Source organism: Saccharomyces paradoxus, chromosome IV, assembly GCF_002079055.1.
Source record: "Saccharomyces paradoxus chromosome IV, complete sequence".
Taxonomy (NCBI): domain Eukaryota; kingdom Fungi; phylum Ascomycota; class Saccharomycetes; order Saccharomycetales; family Saccharomycetaceae; genus Saccharomyces; species Saccharomyces paradoxus.
In genome coordinates, this window is record NC_047490.1 from 1,056,007 (window position 1) to 1,069,601 (window position 13,595).

The window sequence follows — 13,595 nt, forward strand, 5'->3', positions numbered from 1 at the left end:
TATTTTAAGTAAAGTGAAGTGTTTAAATAAATACTAGCTTAACAAAAAAGAGAACCGCTTTATCACGAGTCCGATACTTGGGTTTCCTTGGCTTTCTGTCGCATTAACGTAGAAGTATTACTGTCGGTAACTCGAATAATCTTATATAGTGTATCTTTCCATAAGCCGTTGATAATGGTGAGGAAACGCGAACATTTCAAAATCGTTGAAAAAATAAAAACTTTATGGATATTGAGGGAAAGATGTGATTTTCTAATTTAAGCAATTCTCCCAAGACCATCATCACCTACCCTTTGGCAATGAGTAAAATTGATGATTTACAACAAGACATTGAGTCTTTGCTCAGTGAAAGTATGTGATTTTGAGGCTGTCTTATTTTTATTTTATTTTTTTTTGAAATGTCTAAGTTGAACACTAACATAGTAGAACCTTTATAGTTAAGTCACTGGAAAAAAGTCGTGAGGAGCTCAAAGTGAATATAAAAAATAAAAGAAAAAATGAGGATAGCACAAATCCCATAGTACAAGAATTTGAAGATCTATTTGATCAATTCCCACAATTGAATAATTTTTTGTTTAATGAGCATCCAGAGTTGGAAGAGACAGACGAAAAAAATGTAACAAAAGCACAGGCGATTATACCAGCAACACCAGTACCGTATGAACCAAAAAAAAGAGTCAAGTTGGAGAATGACGAAATTCTGCCAGAACAAGAATGGGTTTTGAAGACTCAGCCAATGGTTCAGCATCAAATGTTTGATTCCGAAGTGGCAGACTTATTGGATACCGACATTTTAACGTCGCCTTCAAAAAGAAAGCGAAAGCTAAAAATAGAGGACATCGACACAAGAGATAGAAGAAAGTTGGAAGATTCGGTTGTCCTGGAAAATGTTTATAGAATGTTTGGTATAACTTTTTTCCCTCTTGTGGATCCTGTTGACCTGAAAATTAAAGATGCTAGCGGTGAAATCTTTGTTGATAGAGAAATGCTGGGAATACGACTGGAAGTCTTTAGTGAACGAACGTCCCAATTCGAAAAACCTCACTATGTATTGTTGAAAAAGAGGATTAAATCGAATAGTTGGTTTCTGTTTAAACATACTATTCCCAATTTTATTGATGTTCAAGGCATATTTGATGACACTAACGGAGGACTAGTGATATCTCGTGATGATGCATATTTGTTTGCCAAAAGAGTGTTCCTGCAACTAGTGGAAGTACGGAATAGGCGGCAGATTTTCAAGGATTTAGAAGCCAAGAAGATAATTCACGACCTAGATTTAGATTTAGAGTCTTCGATGGTTTCATTTTTAGTGAAGGATGTTAAGGTCGAGTTGTTTGTAAAACAAAACGAAATAGTTTCATGTTCAATATTGGACGATATTCATGATTTTAGTCAAAATAATAAAAGTAAATGGGAACTCGCATTGCTCGGTTCGTTAGATGATCTGGAATTAAAACTAAACCATTCATTTGCGACAATTTTCAAGTGAATGCTAACGAAAATATACACTATAGAAAGAGAATAGGGTTAGTCTTCTTTGTTTATCATACATATAAGTAATTGTGTAGTAAACCAATTTTGGGTAAAATGTGGTATATGAAAACAGGACATATGTAGCCCATAATGCAACCTAAAACTTTTTCCAAGATAGTATGATAATAAATCGCGGTAACCCAGAGAATACATATCCAAATTACCAGGACAGTACAAACAATGGCAAGGCAAGCTCGTACCCACTTATTCACAACCCAAAACATATCCTCAGCTTGAACAAATCTACTGAACAAGTGTAGTTCCATCCAAAGAATCATGCTAATATTCACAAGAAAGCAGAAGTGTCCACTAATATCAAACCCACCGTGCCATTGCCCATTTTCTAGGCGACATTGTTCAGCTGATGTTGTTTTACTGCCAGAACTGCATTCCCCCCCTGTCCAAATGAAGACATGATCGATAAACTGGAAACTCAAAAATAATAATAGATATTTCAAAACGAACTTGCAAGCATATTGGGTAATCATAATACTAATTACTCTATTTTTGAACAGAGGCCAACGGTTAGTATATGTTAAATAAGAAGAGCTAGTTTCGGTGCTTGATATCGGTAAAGGTAGTACATCCATTCTTGCTAGATAATGGAAGTATATTTGCAGGAAAGCCAAACCGAAAAATAAAAATGGCCACAATTGATTAGCTTTGTATGCAAAAATTACATTGAAAATATTTGAGGATTTTAACAAAGCATATGTTTTTTTTTGATGATTTAGTGTCTCTGAAGATATTACTATCGAAAATAATGCGCCTACAAGGACTTGAAAGGGATAAATGAGACATGCTTTTCTCGACCAATAATTTAGCTGACGTATCATCAAGTCTTCTTCGATTTTTAGCCGTTCAGCGCTTTTGAATAGAAGGTTTTATTTCTATTTTGTTTTAAAATCATCATATTTTGATCTTTTTTTTTGTAGTTTGTTTTTCATCTCATATCAAATTAGGTGCCAATTGTTAAATAATAAACGAAACTAAGCCTATCTATACTTTTTCCTAATGCGTTTTCAAAAATTTGTTTTTCTATATATTTTTGTATAAAGTACATATTAAAACCTCCTAAGCGAAACAGGTACAAAAGGAAAATCAGTTAATATCATTCTGCTGCTTAAACTTGTCCCAAGCAATACTTAACGTACTGAAAACGTTTTCTGCAATCATCTTATTTTCCAGGGACAACGATTCTGGTATCTTATCGGGGTGCGTCTTGGCTACAGCTTTCATGTATGTAATTTTGACCCTCTTAGGCATAACCAAGTCTTGCACAGGGACGTCTTTCCAATTGCACCATGTTAGTAGGCCAGATAAATTAGTCAACAGGTGGCGAATGTCATCATCTTTGCCATCCTTCCAAGAACTAACCCTCTCAAAAACTTTGTCATATAGTGCCAGTTTAGCGTTTTCTAGCTCCAACTTCTTTATTTCCGAAGTGCTATCAATGGTTATTGGGGAAAGGGCAGGAGAAGGGGTTGAGGTTGGCCTCCTTGTGGGTGGCAAGGTTGTCGATGTCTTCTCAACAGGGTTAGATTTCCTAACAGGGGGAGGATTCATGAAATTCTGACATCTTCTCTTTCCCTGCATGATTCTATCATCAAAAAAATTCTTGTTAATCAGTTCTTGATATGTTTCCAATGCATTTTTGAAACTTTCTAAATGTTCAAAAGATTCAGCACGTCTGATCATAATCTTTGGCCAGATGTCGTTAAATGATCTCTCAGGATCACTCTTTGAGATTTTGTTATTCCAAGTGGCTTTGCTTGGTGGAAACAATTCCAAAGCCATGTTAGAGTTTTCTATGGACTTAGAATACTCACCAATTTTCAGTTGCGAAGCAATAATGTTAGATAATGCAATGATCCTCAATGGATGATTCAAAGGTAATGAATTTAAAGACTTTTCGTATTCTTGTAATGAGTTTACATAATCACCATTCTTAAACAAACTAGTACCCTTTGCCTTAAATTCATTATACCCTGATAATTCAATATCTGAGATTGGTATTGTGAAATCGGCGTTGCTGCTTCCGTTAAAAAGAGTGCTACCTTCATTCCTTTTACTATTGATGGGGTTTTCTTCTGAAAAATCGAGAAGACTATGCTCTACCAGAGGCTCATTTCTCCGCGGATTTTCTTCAATTAGTATATCTGGAGATGGTGAGGGGGAATGGGTAACATCAGTTACTGTCCCCTTTGTTATATCAATCTTTTCAAAATCGGTTAAAAGATCTTCATCCAGATTATTACTAGGAGGCAATTTTTGCTCAACTTTATTATCTTCAAGTAAAGGCCCATTAGATGGGTCGTTTACCGGGGGCAAGTGGTAGTCCTCAGACTTTTCATGAGTGTTTAAATAACTATTTAGTCTATCATTTGCCTCAGGTGGGAAAGAGGTCCATTGATCTACCAGCTCCTTACCCTTATTAAAAAAATTAGTGGCCATGCTGAACAAAGTATTGTTATCTGGGTCAGCATTGTTGGATAATCCTGACTTTTCGATTCTTGTACCATTTCGTTTCTCTCTTACAATTCGGTCCTTGCGCTTCTTTTGATTTGACTTTAAATTTTCTACGTACCTTTCATACGTTATGTCATTGTCGTAAAACTCGTTGGCCTTTTCAATTGATAAACCTAGCGACATCAATTTAGCAATTTCCATATCCTTAACTTCATCAACTAAAGCGTCATCAACATTATTATGAAGGTCCTGCTTGCTTCCATAATAATCCTGATCCACTTGTTGAATCGTATTGGCTGCAGCTATTGTATCGGTACCAAATAGCTGGTTGAAGTCATCATCGATATTGACAAGAGCCGAGGGAGGTGTGTTGTCGGCAGTATTGGAATTGGGGGTACTGTTACTTGGGACTAAAGGAGGTCCGGAGAAATCTAGTTTCGATGACAGTATCAGCGGGGAGGCTGAAATTGAATTCACAGTATCATTGATGCTTTTATCCGTCTTTGCAAGGCCCGCAAGAGCAGAAGAAGCAGAAATGGAAGGGGAATTGCTGCTCTGAGGAGTTGTTTCCTTGGATACAGACGCAGAGTCTTTATTCTTCAATGAAGTCAATAAATGTGCAAACGGATCTGACATCGATGCTGACCGGGTCTTGCAAACTACGTCTTTTCTACAAACGCAATACTAGTTTAATCGTTGTGCTGTCATTTTTTTCTCTTTTTCGCAGGAAACAGTGATCTTAAATGAATATATTAGAAGCAGTATAGCATATATATGTGTATATGGGTATGCATATATAGAAAATTGGTCAACTAAAGAGGTGGCTTCTTGTTATTGGTCGCTTCCAGGTTGAACTGGACGCTGCTGTGGTAGTTATCACAAATCGCACCCATGATTTCTAGATTCTTGTTCCGATTATTAATGGTCACAAGCTCCTGATTAAGAATCGCTACGCTCTCATTGAGCCGTTTGACATTGCCAATTATCCGTGAAAGTATGTTAGCCTGCACTTGTTCGTGAGGATTCTCCATGCTGTGCTTCCCTCTCCCGAATTACCTCTTTTCTTCCCTGTTTGCTTCTGTTTACCACAGTCGAAAGCTACTTCTTGTGCCGTTTGTGTGAAAAAAATGCTCGATGAAAAAAAAAAATTATGACGATGACTTGTCGAAGAGATGTGATGTGTTTGAAGACAGTGAAAGATATCATCACTCTCACTGCACTTTTGGAAGGGTACCATGAAAAGCGATTCAGTTGAAATCACTACCATCTGCCCAGATGTTGAAAATTCTCAGTTTGTTGTGCAAAGTAACTGTCCAGAGACTATTCCAGAGATTTTAAAATCTCAAAATGCCGCTGTCAATGGCAGCAGCATCACTTGCCAACAGCGTAGTTTACCAAGAATCAAAATATTGGGTACCGGTGGTACGATTGCATCGAAAGCTGTAGACTCTTCTCAAACTGCTGGCTATCATGTCGACCTGACCATCCAAGATCTATTAGATGCTATTCCAGATATATCCAAGGTCTGTGACATTGAATATGAGCAACTATGCAACGTGGACTCTAAAGACATAAACCAGGATATTCTTTACAAAATTTATAAGGGCGTTTCGGAATCTTTGCAGGCTTTTGACGGTATAGTTATTACCCATGGAACAGATACGCTATCTGAGACTGCATTCTTTATTGAAAGTACTATTGATGCTGGCGATGTTCCTATTGTGTTTGTTGGTTCAATGCGCCCCTCAACCAGTGTTTCCGCTGATGGACCTATGAACCTTTACCAAGCAATATGCATTGCTTCAAATCCAAAATCCAGAGGAAGGGGTGTTCTCGTTTCCTTAAACGATCAAATTTCCTCAGGTTACTACATTACCAAGACGAATGCAAACAGTTTGGATTCTTTTAATGTTAGACAAGGCTATTTAGGAAATTTTGTCAACAATGAAATTCACTATTATTATCCTCCTGTGAAACCTCAAGGCTGCCATAAATTTAAACTGAAAGTAGATGGCAAGCGTTTTAGATTACCAGAGGTTTGCATCTTATATGCTCACCAGGCCTTCCCACCAGCTATAGTGAATTTGGTGGCGGATAAATATGCGGGTATTGTTCTTGCCACCATGGGTGCTGGTTCATTGCCGGAGGAGGTTAATGAAGCCTGCATGAAGTTGAGCTTGCCAATCGTATATTCCAAGAGATCTATGGATGGTATGGTGCCCATTGCAAACGTACCAAAGAAGGGTTCAACCGACGATAATCTCATTGCCTCTGGTTACCTAAGCCCCGAAAAGAGCAGAATTCTGTTACAATTATGTTTGGCAGGTAGCTACTCTCTGGAAGAAATTAAACATGTTTTTACTGGCGTGTATGGTGGGTGAAAATTTTTTAATCTTTTGCATTATGTGTCAATATATATATATATATATATATATATAGGTAGACACAGAGATAGAGACATAATTGTGCAAGCCTCCATTGATGCTAGTTAGATGATCACAGGAATTTTTTCATTAGGATTGTTTTTGACCACATAACTTTTTTATCGATTCCCCTGCACATATAATTACGAGAAACACTTAAGCCTCTTTATAGTTCCATTTTGATACCTTGAGAATATTTCCTAAAACAACCTTAATTTTCCATTAATAATTTGTTGTACCAGTATATTAGCAATCTTTTGAGTGCACTTTTCTCAATTAATATAATTCAAGCGGTATCGTTTGTACCATTTTCATATATCTGAGATGTCGTCGCTCGTCGGTTACGTATTCTCTAAAGAATAGATGTGATTGTTTTGCGAAATTTTGGCCTTCAAATATTTGTTAAGCAAGTTGAAAATAATAAATGTTTGGATAAAAAAACCGACTGTATACCCATTCTTGTGCATATATTTTTGTTTATTTTCTTTCTAGGTGTTTGAGATTTACTGTCGCAGTCGTTTCAAAATTTTCCGGGCTAAAACGGAAGTGGGAAGGTTAAGATAAAACAAGAAAATGTAATACAATAATAGACTACAGCTGCAAGCTTATTGACAAATTCCTTATAGAAATCACGACCGGAACTATGTTACGAAGATCTATTCATACCACTAAAGTCCTTAAAAAACCTAATGCCACTCCGCATATTTGGTCAAACTTCACCATGAGGCCTAGTTCACTTTCTATTCAATCTTCCAAAGTGAAAAATTATCTTTTCCAGAAGAAGGCTTCTCTAGACCCACCATCTATCAGCAGAAGAAGTAACCGTATCAAGTATTCACCTCCAGAACATATAGATGAGATTTTCAAGATGAGTTATAATTTCCTTGAGCAAAGATCTAGTAAGTTTTATGAATTGGCCAAGAAAACAAAGAATCCCTTGAAGAAGGATGCACTTCTCATAAAAGCAGAGATCAATAATCCTGAGGTACAATATAACTTCCAGTTTAATAACAAGTTGGACAATGTCAAGGATATAATAGACTATGATGTGCCAGTATACAGGCATTTGGGGAAACAACACTGGGAATCGTACGGCCAGATGTTATTGATGCAACGGTTGGAGACACTGGCGGCCATCCCTGATACGCTTCCAACTCTGGTTCCACGAGCAGAAGTGAACATTAAATTTCCCTTCTCTACTGGTGTAAATAAGTGGATCGAACCTGGCGAATTTCTATCGTCTAATGTCACATCCATGTGTCCTGTTTTCAAGGTTCAAGAATATGACCTTGTAGACATTGGAAGACAATTGTATACTGTACTGGTAGTCAATCCTGATGTTCCGGATTTAAGTAACGATTCATTCAAGACAGCTTTGTGTTATGGATTGGTGAATATTAATTTGACTTACAATGACAATTTAATAGACCCAAGAAAGTTTGATAGCTCTAATATTATTGCTGATTATTTACCTCCGGTGCCTGAAAAGAACGCTGGAAAACAGAGATTCATTGTTTGGGTATTTAGACAACCCTTAACTGAAGATAGTCAAGGTCCTAACGTGTTAAAGATTGATCAAGAGGAACTAACTAGAGATGATTTTGATATCAGACAATTTACTACGAAATATAATCTAGACGCTATTGGCGCACATATCTGGAGAAGTGAATGGGATGCCAACGTTGCCGCTGTCAGAGAAAAGTATGGCCTACCATCTGGAAGAGTCTTCAGCAGAGTTAGAAGGTGATCCTAAATAGCATGACATTATATTATCCTGTACATATAAAAATTCCTTGTCATTGTTATAAAGTATAATGCAAATAATATAGAAGTAAGAATCTCAAGTTGTTGGAATGTGAATTTTGTTTATAATACGATACGTATGATATTAGTATGTTCTAGAATATATACATTTCACTTTTTCTTCATTTGTTTATGCGTTAACAAAAGAAAAAAAAAATATGGAACATCTAGCGAACGAGAATCAATCATAACTTCCTCATCCGGTTCGAGCTAATTTTTATTTTTAGTATCCTATTTATGTTGAAGTTTCCTTCAAGGATTCAACGGTATTAAGAATAACTTTTTCAAAATCAATATTAGGATCTTCCAAATTAAACGATGTGTTTGCAGGGGCGTCCTTAGGAGTTGCCACAGGATGTAACTTGGCGTATTCCTTCTTCGCCTCCTCTACTAATCTCAACTTCTCCTCATACTGTGATTGTTCCTCTTTCTTCTTAGCATTACACTTCAAAATCATATCATTTCTAAAACCGAAAAATAACCCTAAACCCAACGCAGAGTATCTCAAAACATTAACGGTCGACATCCTTCAACTCACTCAGTTAGTTCCTATATACGTTGTCTTCCGATATAATACCTTCTTCTATCTAAAACCTCTGTGTAAAAAGTCAAAAAATTAAAAAAAAAAATTATACCCTTAAATAGATCTAATTGGCTCCGCGGACCAATTAGCGTGGAGATTCCGCGAATGGTCAAATAATAAAAATATTGTCTATTCAATGGGAAAAGTTCTTAATTAAAACCATTGTCCCCCAGCTTGGATTGAACCGCGTGTATCCTTGAGTGCAACTCTTCTAAGTTCTTATTAAGGGTGACGATCTCTTCTAATCTGCGCTGCTTCTTGTAATCCTGAATTGTGGACTCAATCAGGTAGCTTTGTTCCTTGAGGACCATCAATTCTTCTCTCAATTCTTTTACTTCTTTTATGGTCAAGTTTTCGATCATCAGTTGGGACAACTTCTTCACCTCTGGTTCACCTTTTTGCTCATCTTCCTTCGTTTTCTGACTCTCTGGGTTCAAAATCGCTGGAAGTGACTTCAACGGCAAAATTTTTTCATTTATGTATGCAGCGGAAGCTATCTTGATCGAATTTTGAAGTTGTCTTTCTAGATGATTTTGAGGTTGTAAACTTAAGAGTTGTCTTGTTAGTGTGTTATACAAGTTAAAAGAGCTGAGTAATTTGTGTCTTAATCGAGCGAGATCATTCAGATTTTTTGGCTCAAGTACACTCTCAGAATCTTTGGCAATCTCCAATTTCAAATTGTTCAAAGCATCTTGAAATATGGGCAGAAGGCTGTCAATCACCTTAGATATATTTTGCATGCTATCATATTTAGCAAATATTCCACTCAGCGGCATTTTAACGTCTCTGTTGAATTTCCTGCCAATAAATAGCATATCAATGCAGTGCGAGCACAATCTTATGGATATAGGGATATGAAGTAGGTCGTCTTTCTGTATATCGTATTTGAATGGTAGATCCGACGCTGCAGACATTAAATACCCTATGTTTATTTCGTTTGAGCAGTTTCTGTTTGCATCGTCACAAACAATCATACCACATAATCTGCAGTGATGCTTTCGTAGTAATAACCCAAATGGTTCGGAACATACGTTACAAAAGAGCACACTTCTATCATCTCTCCATGGAGTAACTGTGCGTTCTAACTTGGACATTTCACTATTCATCTTCAAATTATAAATAATGGATCTAGTATACCTTTTATAAAGTGTGATCAGCCCATCAACTAGACGAACAAACCGGTTTTCTAACTGTAATAATCTTAGGTTTTTGTCCTCTCTTTTTGTATTTCGTACCTTAAAGAATTCATGTGTTAAATCGACTGCTTCGCCATAATCGTTATATCCAGGTCTTGTGACAAAACAATTATGACAGCAATTGTACCATTTCCCGTCCCTGGGGTCGTACTGTGCAGATAAATTTAGTTTAATCATGTTAGGAAGATGCCTTCTGCAATACAATTTACCACATTTCCTACAATTAGTGGCGCCAATATCGTTATTCAAAGTTCTTCCACACGTGTGGCAACGACTCTTCCCCTTTTGAAATTTTTCCCAGTGGCTCCTTTTCAACTTTTGCACATTACTACTACTAGAGTTTGTCTTTTTTGGTTTACCATTGACTGCACGACTATCATTGGAACCGAGCGAATCTTCATTATCATTAAACCCATGCTCAACATCTAAATGCGCATTTAGTGCTTGTAAGTTATCAAACTTCCTCAGACAAATGGGACATGAAACATTTTCAAGATCCATAATAGATAGGTCGCGGAGAAAATCTGGCGATATCCCTTCAAAAACCATGATATTTCACTAGATCGTAAGGTCGGTCAATTTAACTACTGTTCATATATTTTTATTATTCTATTGTTTTCGCCAAGCATTACCCTGCCTGGAAATAATAGCGTAAGTTCGTGTGATTCCATCGCCACTGCTTTCTAATCCAGAAATATGCTTATACCAATGAATGGCTCACATTGAATGTCTGCATACGAGATAACTACATATATATACATGTGCCTGTACATATGCTTGACTATTTTACAGTAGCGAGTTTCTATAAAGTACTAACGAGACTAGAGTTCTTGTAACTAAAAAATGCCCTTAAAGTATCATAGCCCTATTACAAGATCCTTTTCCACGCTTCGGTATGTTGACTTTAATGAATCAGAACACTAACTTCGGTTGAATAAATGCCTTTTGTTTGGAATGAGAACTTAGTGGTTTTCTTTCAATGATTGCTAATTCATTACTTGAAATTAAGTCAACAAATAGTAGGGGTTTATATTTATCAGTAAAGAAGAAGCGACTTGAGCTTTCCTCACTTCTGTGTACATCCGTGGACTTTATTTTGTTTCCTTGGCTTAATAATACATTCAGGTTTTCACTGATTTCCATATCAATATCGTCATCTTCGTCATCTTCCTCGTCATTCATGAAATTACTTTCGTCTGTGATAGTTAGTCCTTCGTGTGTACGTTTTTTCTGCTTTCTTCTTTTATTTATAGGGAAATCAATGTCAAAGTCTATTCTTGATATCCAAGTAGCGCCCCAAAACCATAATCTGTTACTATTGTTCATGTCTGAAAATATTCCCACGCAGTTCTCTTTCAATGTCTTCCATTCTTTTGGTAAGTTATCTGTATTGTTTTTTGACCATTGAGTCAATACGCTTTCGCTATCTTCATTTTCGGCTTCTAAATTCAAATTCATATTGAACTCATAAATCTTATTGTCCGCAGTAATCACTACTACCGATTTTCTAGGGGTGTTAATATGAACAGCGGTGACAAAGTTATTCAAACGAGCCAGTGATTTAGAAATCCTTGTCTTTAAGTCTAATATGTCTACAGCCCCACATCCACGAGAAATCACTGCAATGTTCTGGTTCACTTCCAAATGGTTAATCCTGTTGATATATGGAACTTTAATGCTACTTTTAGTTGAAGTAATTTCCAAAAGTTCAATTTCTTGTGGTTTTTCGTCATCTTCAGATTCTAAATCCACAATAAATACATCATCTTCGCAAGTGCATATGACAATTTTGGAATTATCGATAAATTTGACTAATTTTGTAGCAGTTCTCAATAATAAGACATTATCTAGCTTGGTCACTTTCAATTTACTGCCTACTGGCTGCAAGTGAAAAACTTTAGTGGTAGAGGGTCTCCCCACAACCAAAACTTGTCCATCAGGTGATAAAGAGCACGTTGAAATATTCTGGTCATCCTTTAAAGTTAGCTTGCAAACAAGCTTATAATTTTGCTCTTTGTCAGAATCAGTTCCCATTGTCCATATCTTAACAGTAGATTCGCTCCATGAAACCACCAGGCGCTGTTCTTTGTTGACCAAAACATTCTTTGAATAAGGTTCGACAGTTGGCATCTTCCTATAGTTTCCATTAGAAAAAGAAGTCAACGAGTTAATGACTAGTGTTTTTTCAACACCACCTGAGACCAAAAAATCAGCACCTTTAGATTGATATGCACATATAGTTCTAATATCGTTTCCATGAAGCAACCTATTGGAAGAATTTACCCATCTGTTGTTCTTTTGAGATTTGTTAGTGTTTTGGGAGAATTGGAAGATTTTTCTGTCCACACCAGCGCTAAACACATAATTATTATCGGTATCGGTAGTTAGACACAAAACGTCTGCATCGTGCGCTTTGAATGACTGGTTTAGCGTGGCAAATTGGAAATCCCAGAATTTGATGGAGCCTGTAGAATCACCGGAGGCAATTTGATCAGTTCTTGGTAAGTATATAACTGACCAAACTAAAGTTGATTCTTTTTTGGCCTTGTCAACCTTCATGGTGTGTAATAGACGACCACTGTTTACGTCATCTTTCTGTACAGACCATATTCTTATCCTACCATCAGAACAACCACCAATCACGAAATCATCCTTTTTCCAAGCCAAAGTCAATACTCTGGCCTCTTGTCTCATTAAAATGTTGTCATGTTCCAAGACACCAGGTCCCCCAGAAATATCTATGAGAACTACTGTCCCATTATCGCAACCCACAGACAACTTGTTCTGTGAATCGTTAATGGAAATAGACCATATCACACCTGAATTACAATCATAGTTTCTTAATGGTAAACCCGTTGCTAAATCCCATTCTGTAACCACAGTTGAACCTCCAATAGAAAATAGTCTCAAAGACTCACCGCTGACGTTGCTCCAGCAAAGACCTTCAATTGATCTGTCTTTACCACCTTCAATAACCATTTCCTGAAACCAATTGTTTCTAGGATTCCAGATTTCTATGTTACCATTAGATCTACCGATAGCTAATCTCAAATCGGATGGAGTCAACTTATTTATATTCGATTTGTGTGAAAATGCTAGAGATGTGATCGTGGCAGGTGTAAAATCCACAAATCTGCATCTGTGCACTATCATTCTTTCCTGGCTGGTCATCTTCACAGTTTTTCTTCGTATTTTTAGCCTTCTTGGCTTCTCTTTAAAGTTGAAAGTCGCGATGAGCTCATTCATAGTTTTTTTTTTGTCAGTCTGAAAATTTTTCATTGCATTTTGGGAAAAAATCCTGCCTAATATGGTTTTAAGAAGTTTGGCAAGAAAAAGAACTATGGGGGACCCAAAGAAAAGCAAGGAAACAATATAGATTATACTGGGCTGCTTAGAGTACTCACTTGAAGTGTTTCCCATGTAATGCACTGTATATAATGTGTTCTTGAGTTATGACGAGGTGTGAAACCCGTGCACCCCATACTGGTGGGTAAAAAGTTCGTGTTTGTTTACCTTTTAGCTCTTTGAAGATCAAACACTTTGGTGGTGTCAAAAGCTTTAGGACGAAACAAGAGAAGTCGAAGG

At 36.8% G+C, this 13,595-nt stretch overlaps 9 protein-coding genes across 9 annotated transcripts; 3 read left to right on the forward strand and 6 right to left on the reverse strand.

Annotated features, from left to right (window-relative positions):
• Positions 1-299: 299 nt before the first annotated feature.
• Positions 300-1,492, forward strand: MCM21 (Mcm21p; the record flags this gene model as incomplete). The annotated part of the gene is made up of 2 exons (XM_033909651.1): positions 300-351; positions 438-1,492. The coding sequence occupies 2 exons, from the start codon at positions 300-302 to the stop codon at positions 1,490-1,492; spliced, it is 1,107 nt and encodes a 368-aa protein (XP_033765542.1).
• A 55-nt stretch (positions 1,493-1,547) lies between these two features.
• On the reverse strand, positions 1,548-2,372 carry YFT2 (Yft2p; the record flags this gene model as incomplete). Its single annotated transcript, XM_033909652.1, has 1 exon — positions 1,548-2,372. One exon carries the CDS (start codon positions 2,370-2,372, stop codon positions 1,548-1,550), a length of 825 nt encoding a protein of 274 aa, XP_033765543.1.
• Positions 2,373-2,637: 265 nt separating this feature from the next.
• SWA2 (auxilin-like protein SWA2) lies at positions 2,638-4,641 on the reverse strand (the record flags this gene model as incomplete). The annotated part of the gene is made up of 1 exon (XM_033909653.1): positions 2,638-4,641. One exon carries the CDS (start codon positions 4,639-4,641, stop codon positions 2,638-2,640), a length of 2,004 nt encoding a protein of 667 aa, XP_033765544.1.
• Positions 4,642-4,817: 176 nt separating this feature from the next.
• On the reverse strand, positions 4,818-5,036 carry DAD4 (Dad4p; the record flags this gene model as incomplete). The annotated part of the gene is made up of 1 exon (XM_033909654.1): positions 4,818-5,036. The coding sequence occupies one exon, from the start codon at positions 5,034-5,036 to the stop codon at positions 4,818-4,820; it is 219 nt and encodes a 72-aa protein (XP_033765545.1).
• A 204-nt stretch (positions 5,037-5,240) lies between these two features.
• Positions 5,241-6,386, forward strand: ASP1 (asparaginase ASP1; the record flags this gene model as incomplete). The annotated part of the gene is made up of 1 exon (XM_033909655.1): positions 5,241-6,386. One exon carries the CDS (start codon positions 5,241-5,243, stop codon positions 6,384-6,386), a length of 1,146 nt encoding a protein of 381 aa, XP_033765546.1.
• A 685-nt stretch (positions 6,387-7,071) lies between these two features.
• Positions 7,072-8,175, forward strand: MRPL35 (mitochondrial 54S ribosomal protein mL38; the record flags this gene model as incomplete). The annotated part of the gene is made up of 1 exon (XM_033909656.1): positions 7,072-8,175. The coding sequence occupies one exon, from the start codon at positions 7,072-7,074 to the stop codon at positions 8,173-8,175; it is 1,104 nt and encodes a 367-aa protein (XP_033765547.1).
• Positions 8,176-8,466: 291 nt separating this feature from the next.
• Positions 8,467-8,757, reverse strand: TIM11 (F1F0 ATP synthase subunit e; the record flags this gene model as incomplete). The annotated part of the gene is made up of 1 exon (XM_033909657.1): positions 8,467-8,757. One exon carries the CDS (start codon positions 8,755-8,757, stop codon positions 8,467-8,469), a length of 291 nt encoding a protein of 96 aa, XP_033765548.1.
• Positions 8,758-8,963: 206 nt separating this feature from the next.
• Positions 8,964-10,559, reverse strand: PEP7 (phosphatidylinositol-3-phosphate binding protein; the record flags this gene model as incomplete). The annotated part of the gene is made up of 1 exon (XM_033909658.1): positions 8,964-10,559. One exon carries the CDS (start codon positions 10,557-10,559, stop codon positions 8,964-8,966), a length of 1,596 nt encoding a protein of 531 aa, XP_033765549.1.
• A 363-nt stretch (positions 10,560-10,922) lies between these two features.
• On the reverse strand, positions 10,923-13,256 carry UTP4 (small subunit rRNA maturation protein UTP4; the record flags this gene model as incomplete). The annotated part of the gene is made up of 1 exon (XM_033909659.1): positions 10,923-13,256. One exon carries the CDS (start codon positions 13,254-13,256, stop codon positions 10,923-10,925), a length of 2,334 nt encoding a protein of 777 aa, XP_033765550.1.
• Positions 13,257-13,595: the final 339 nt, after the last annotated feature.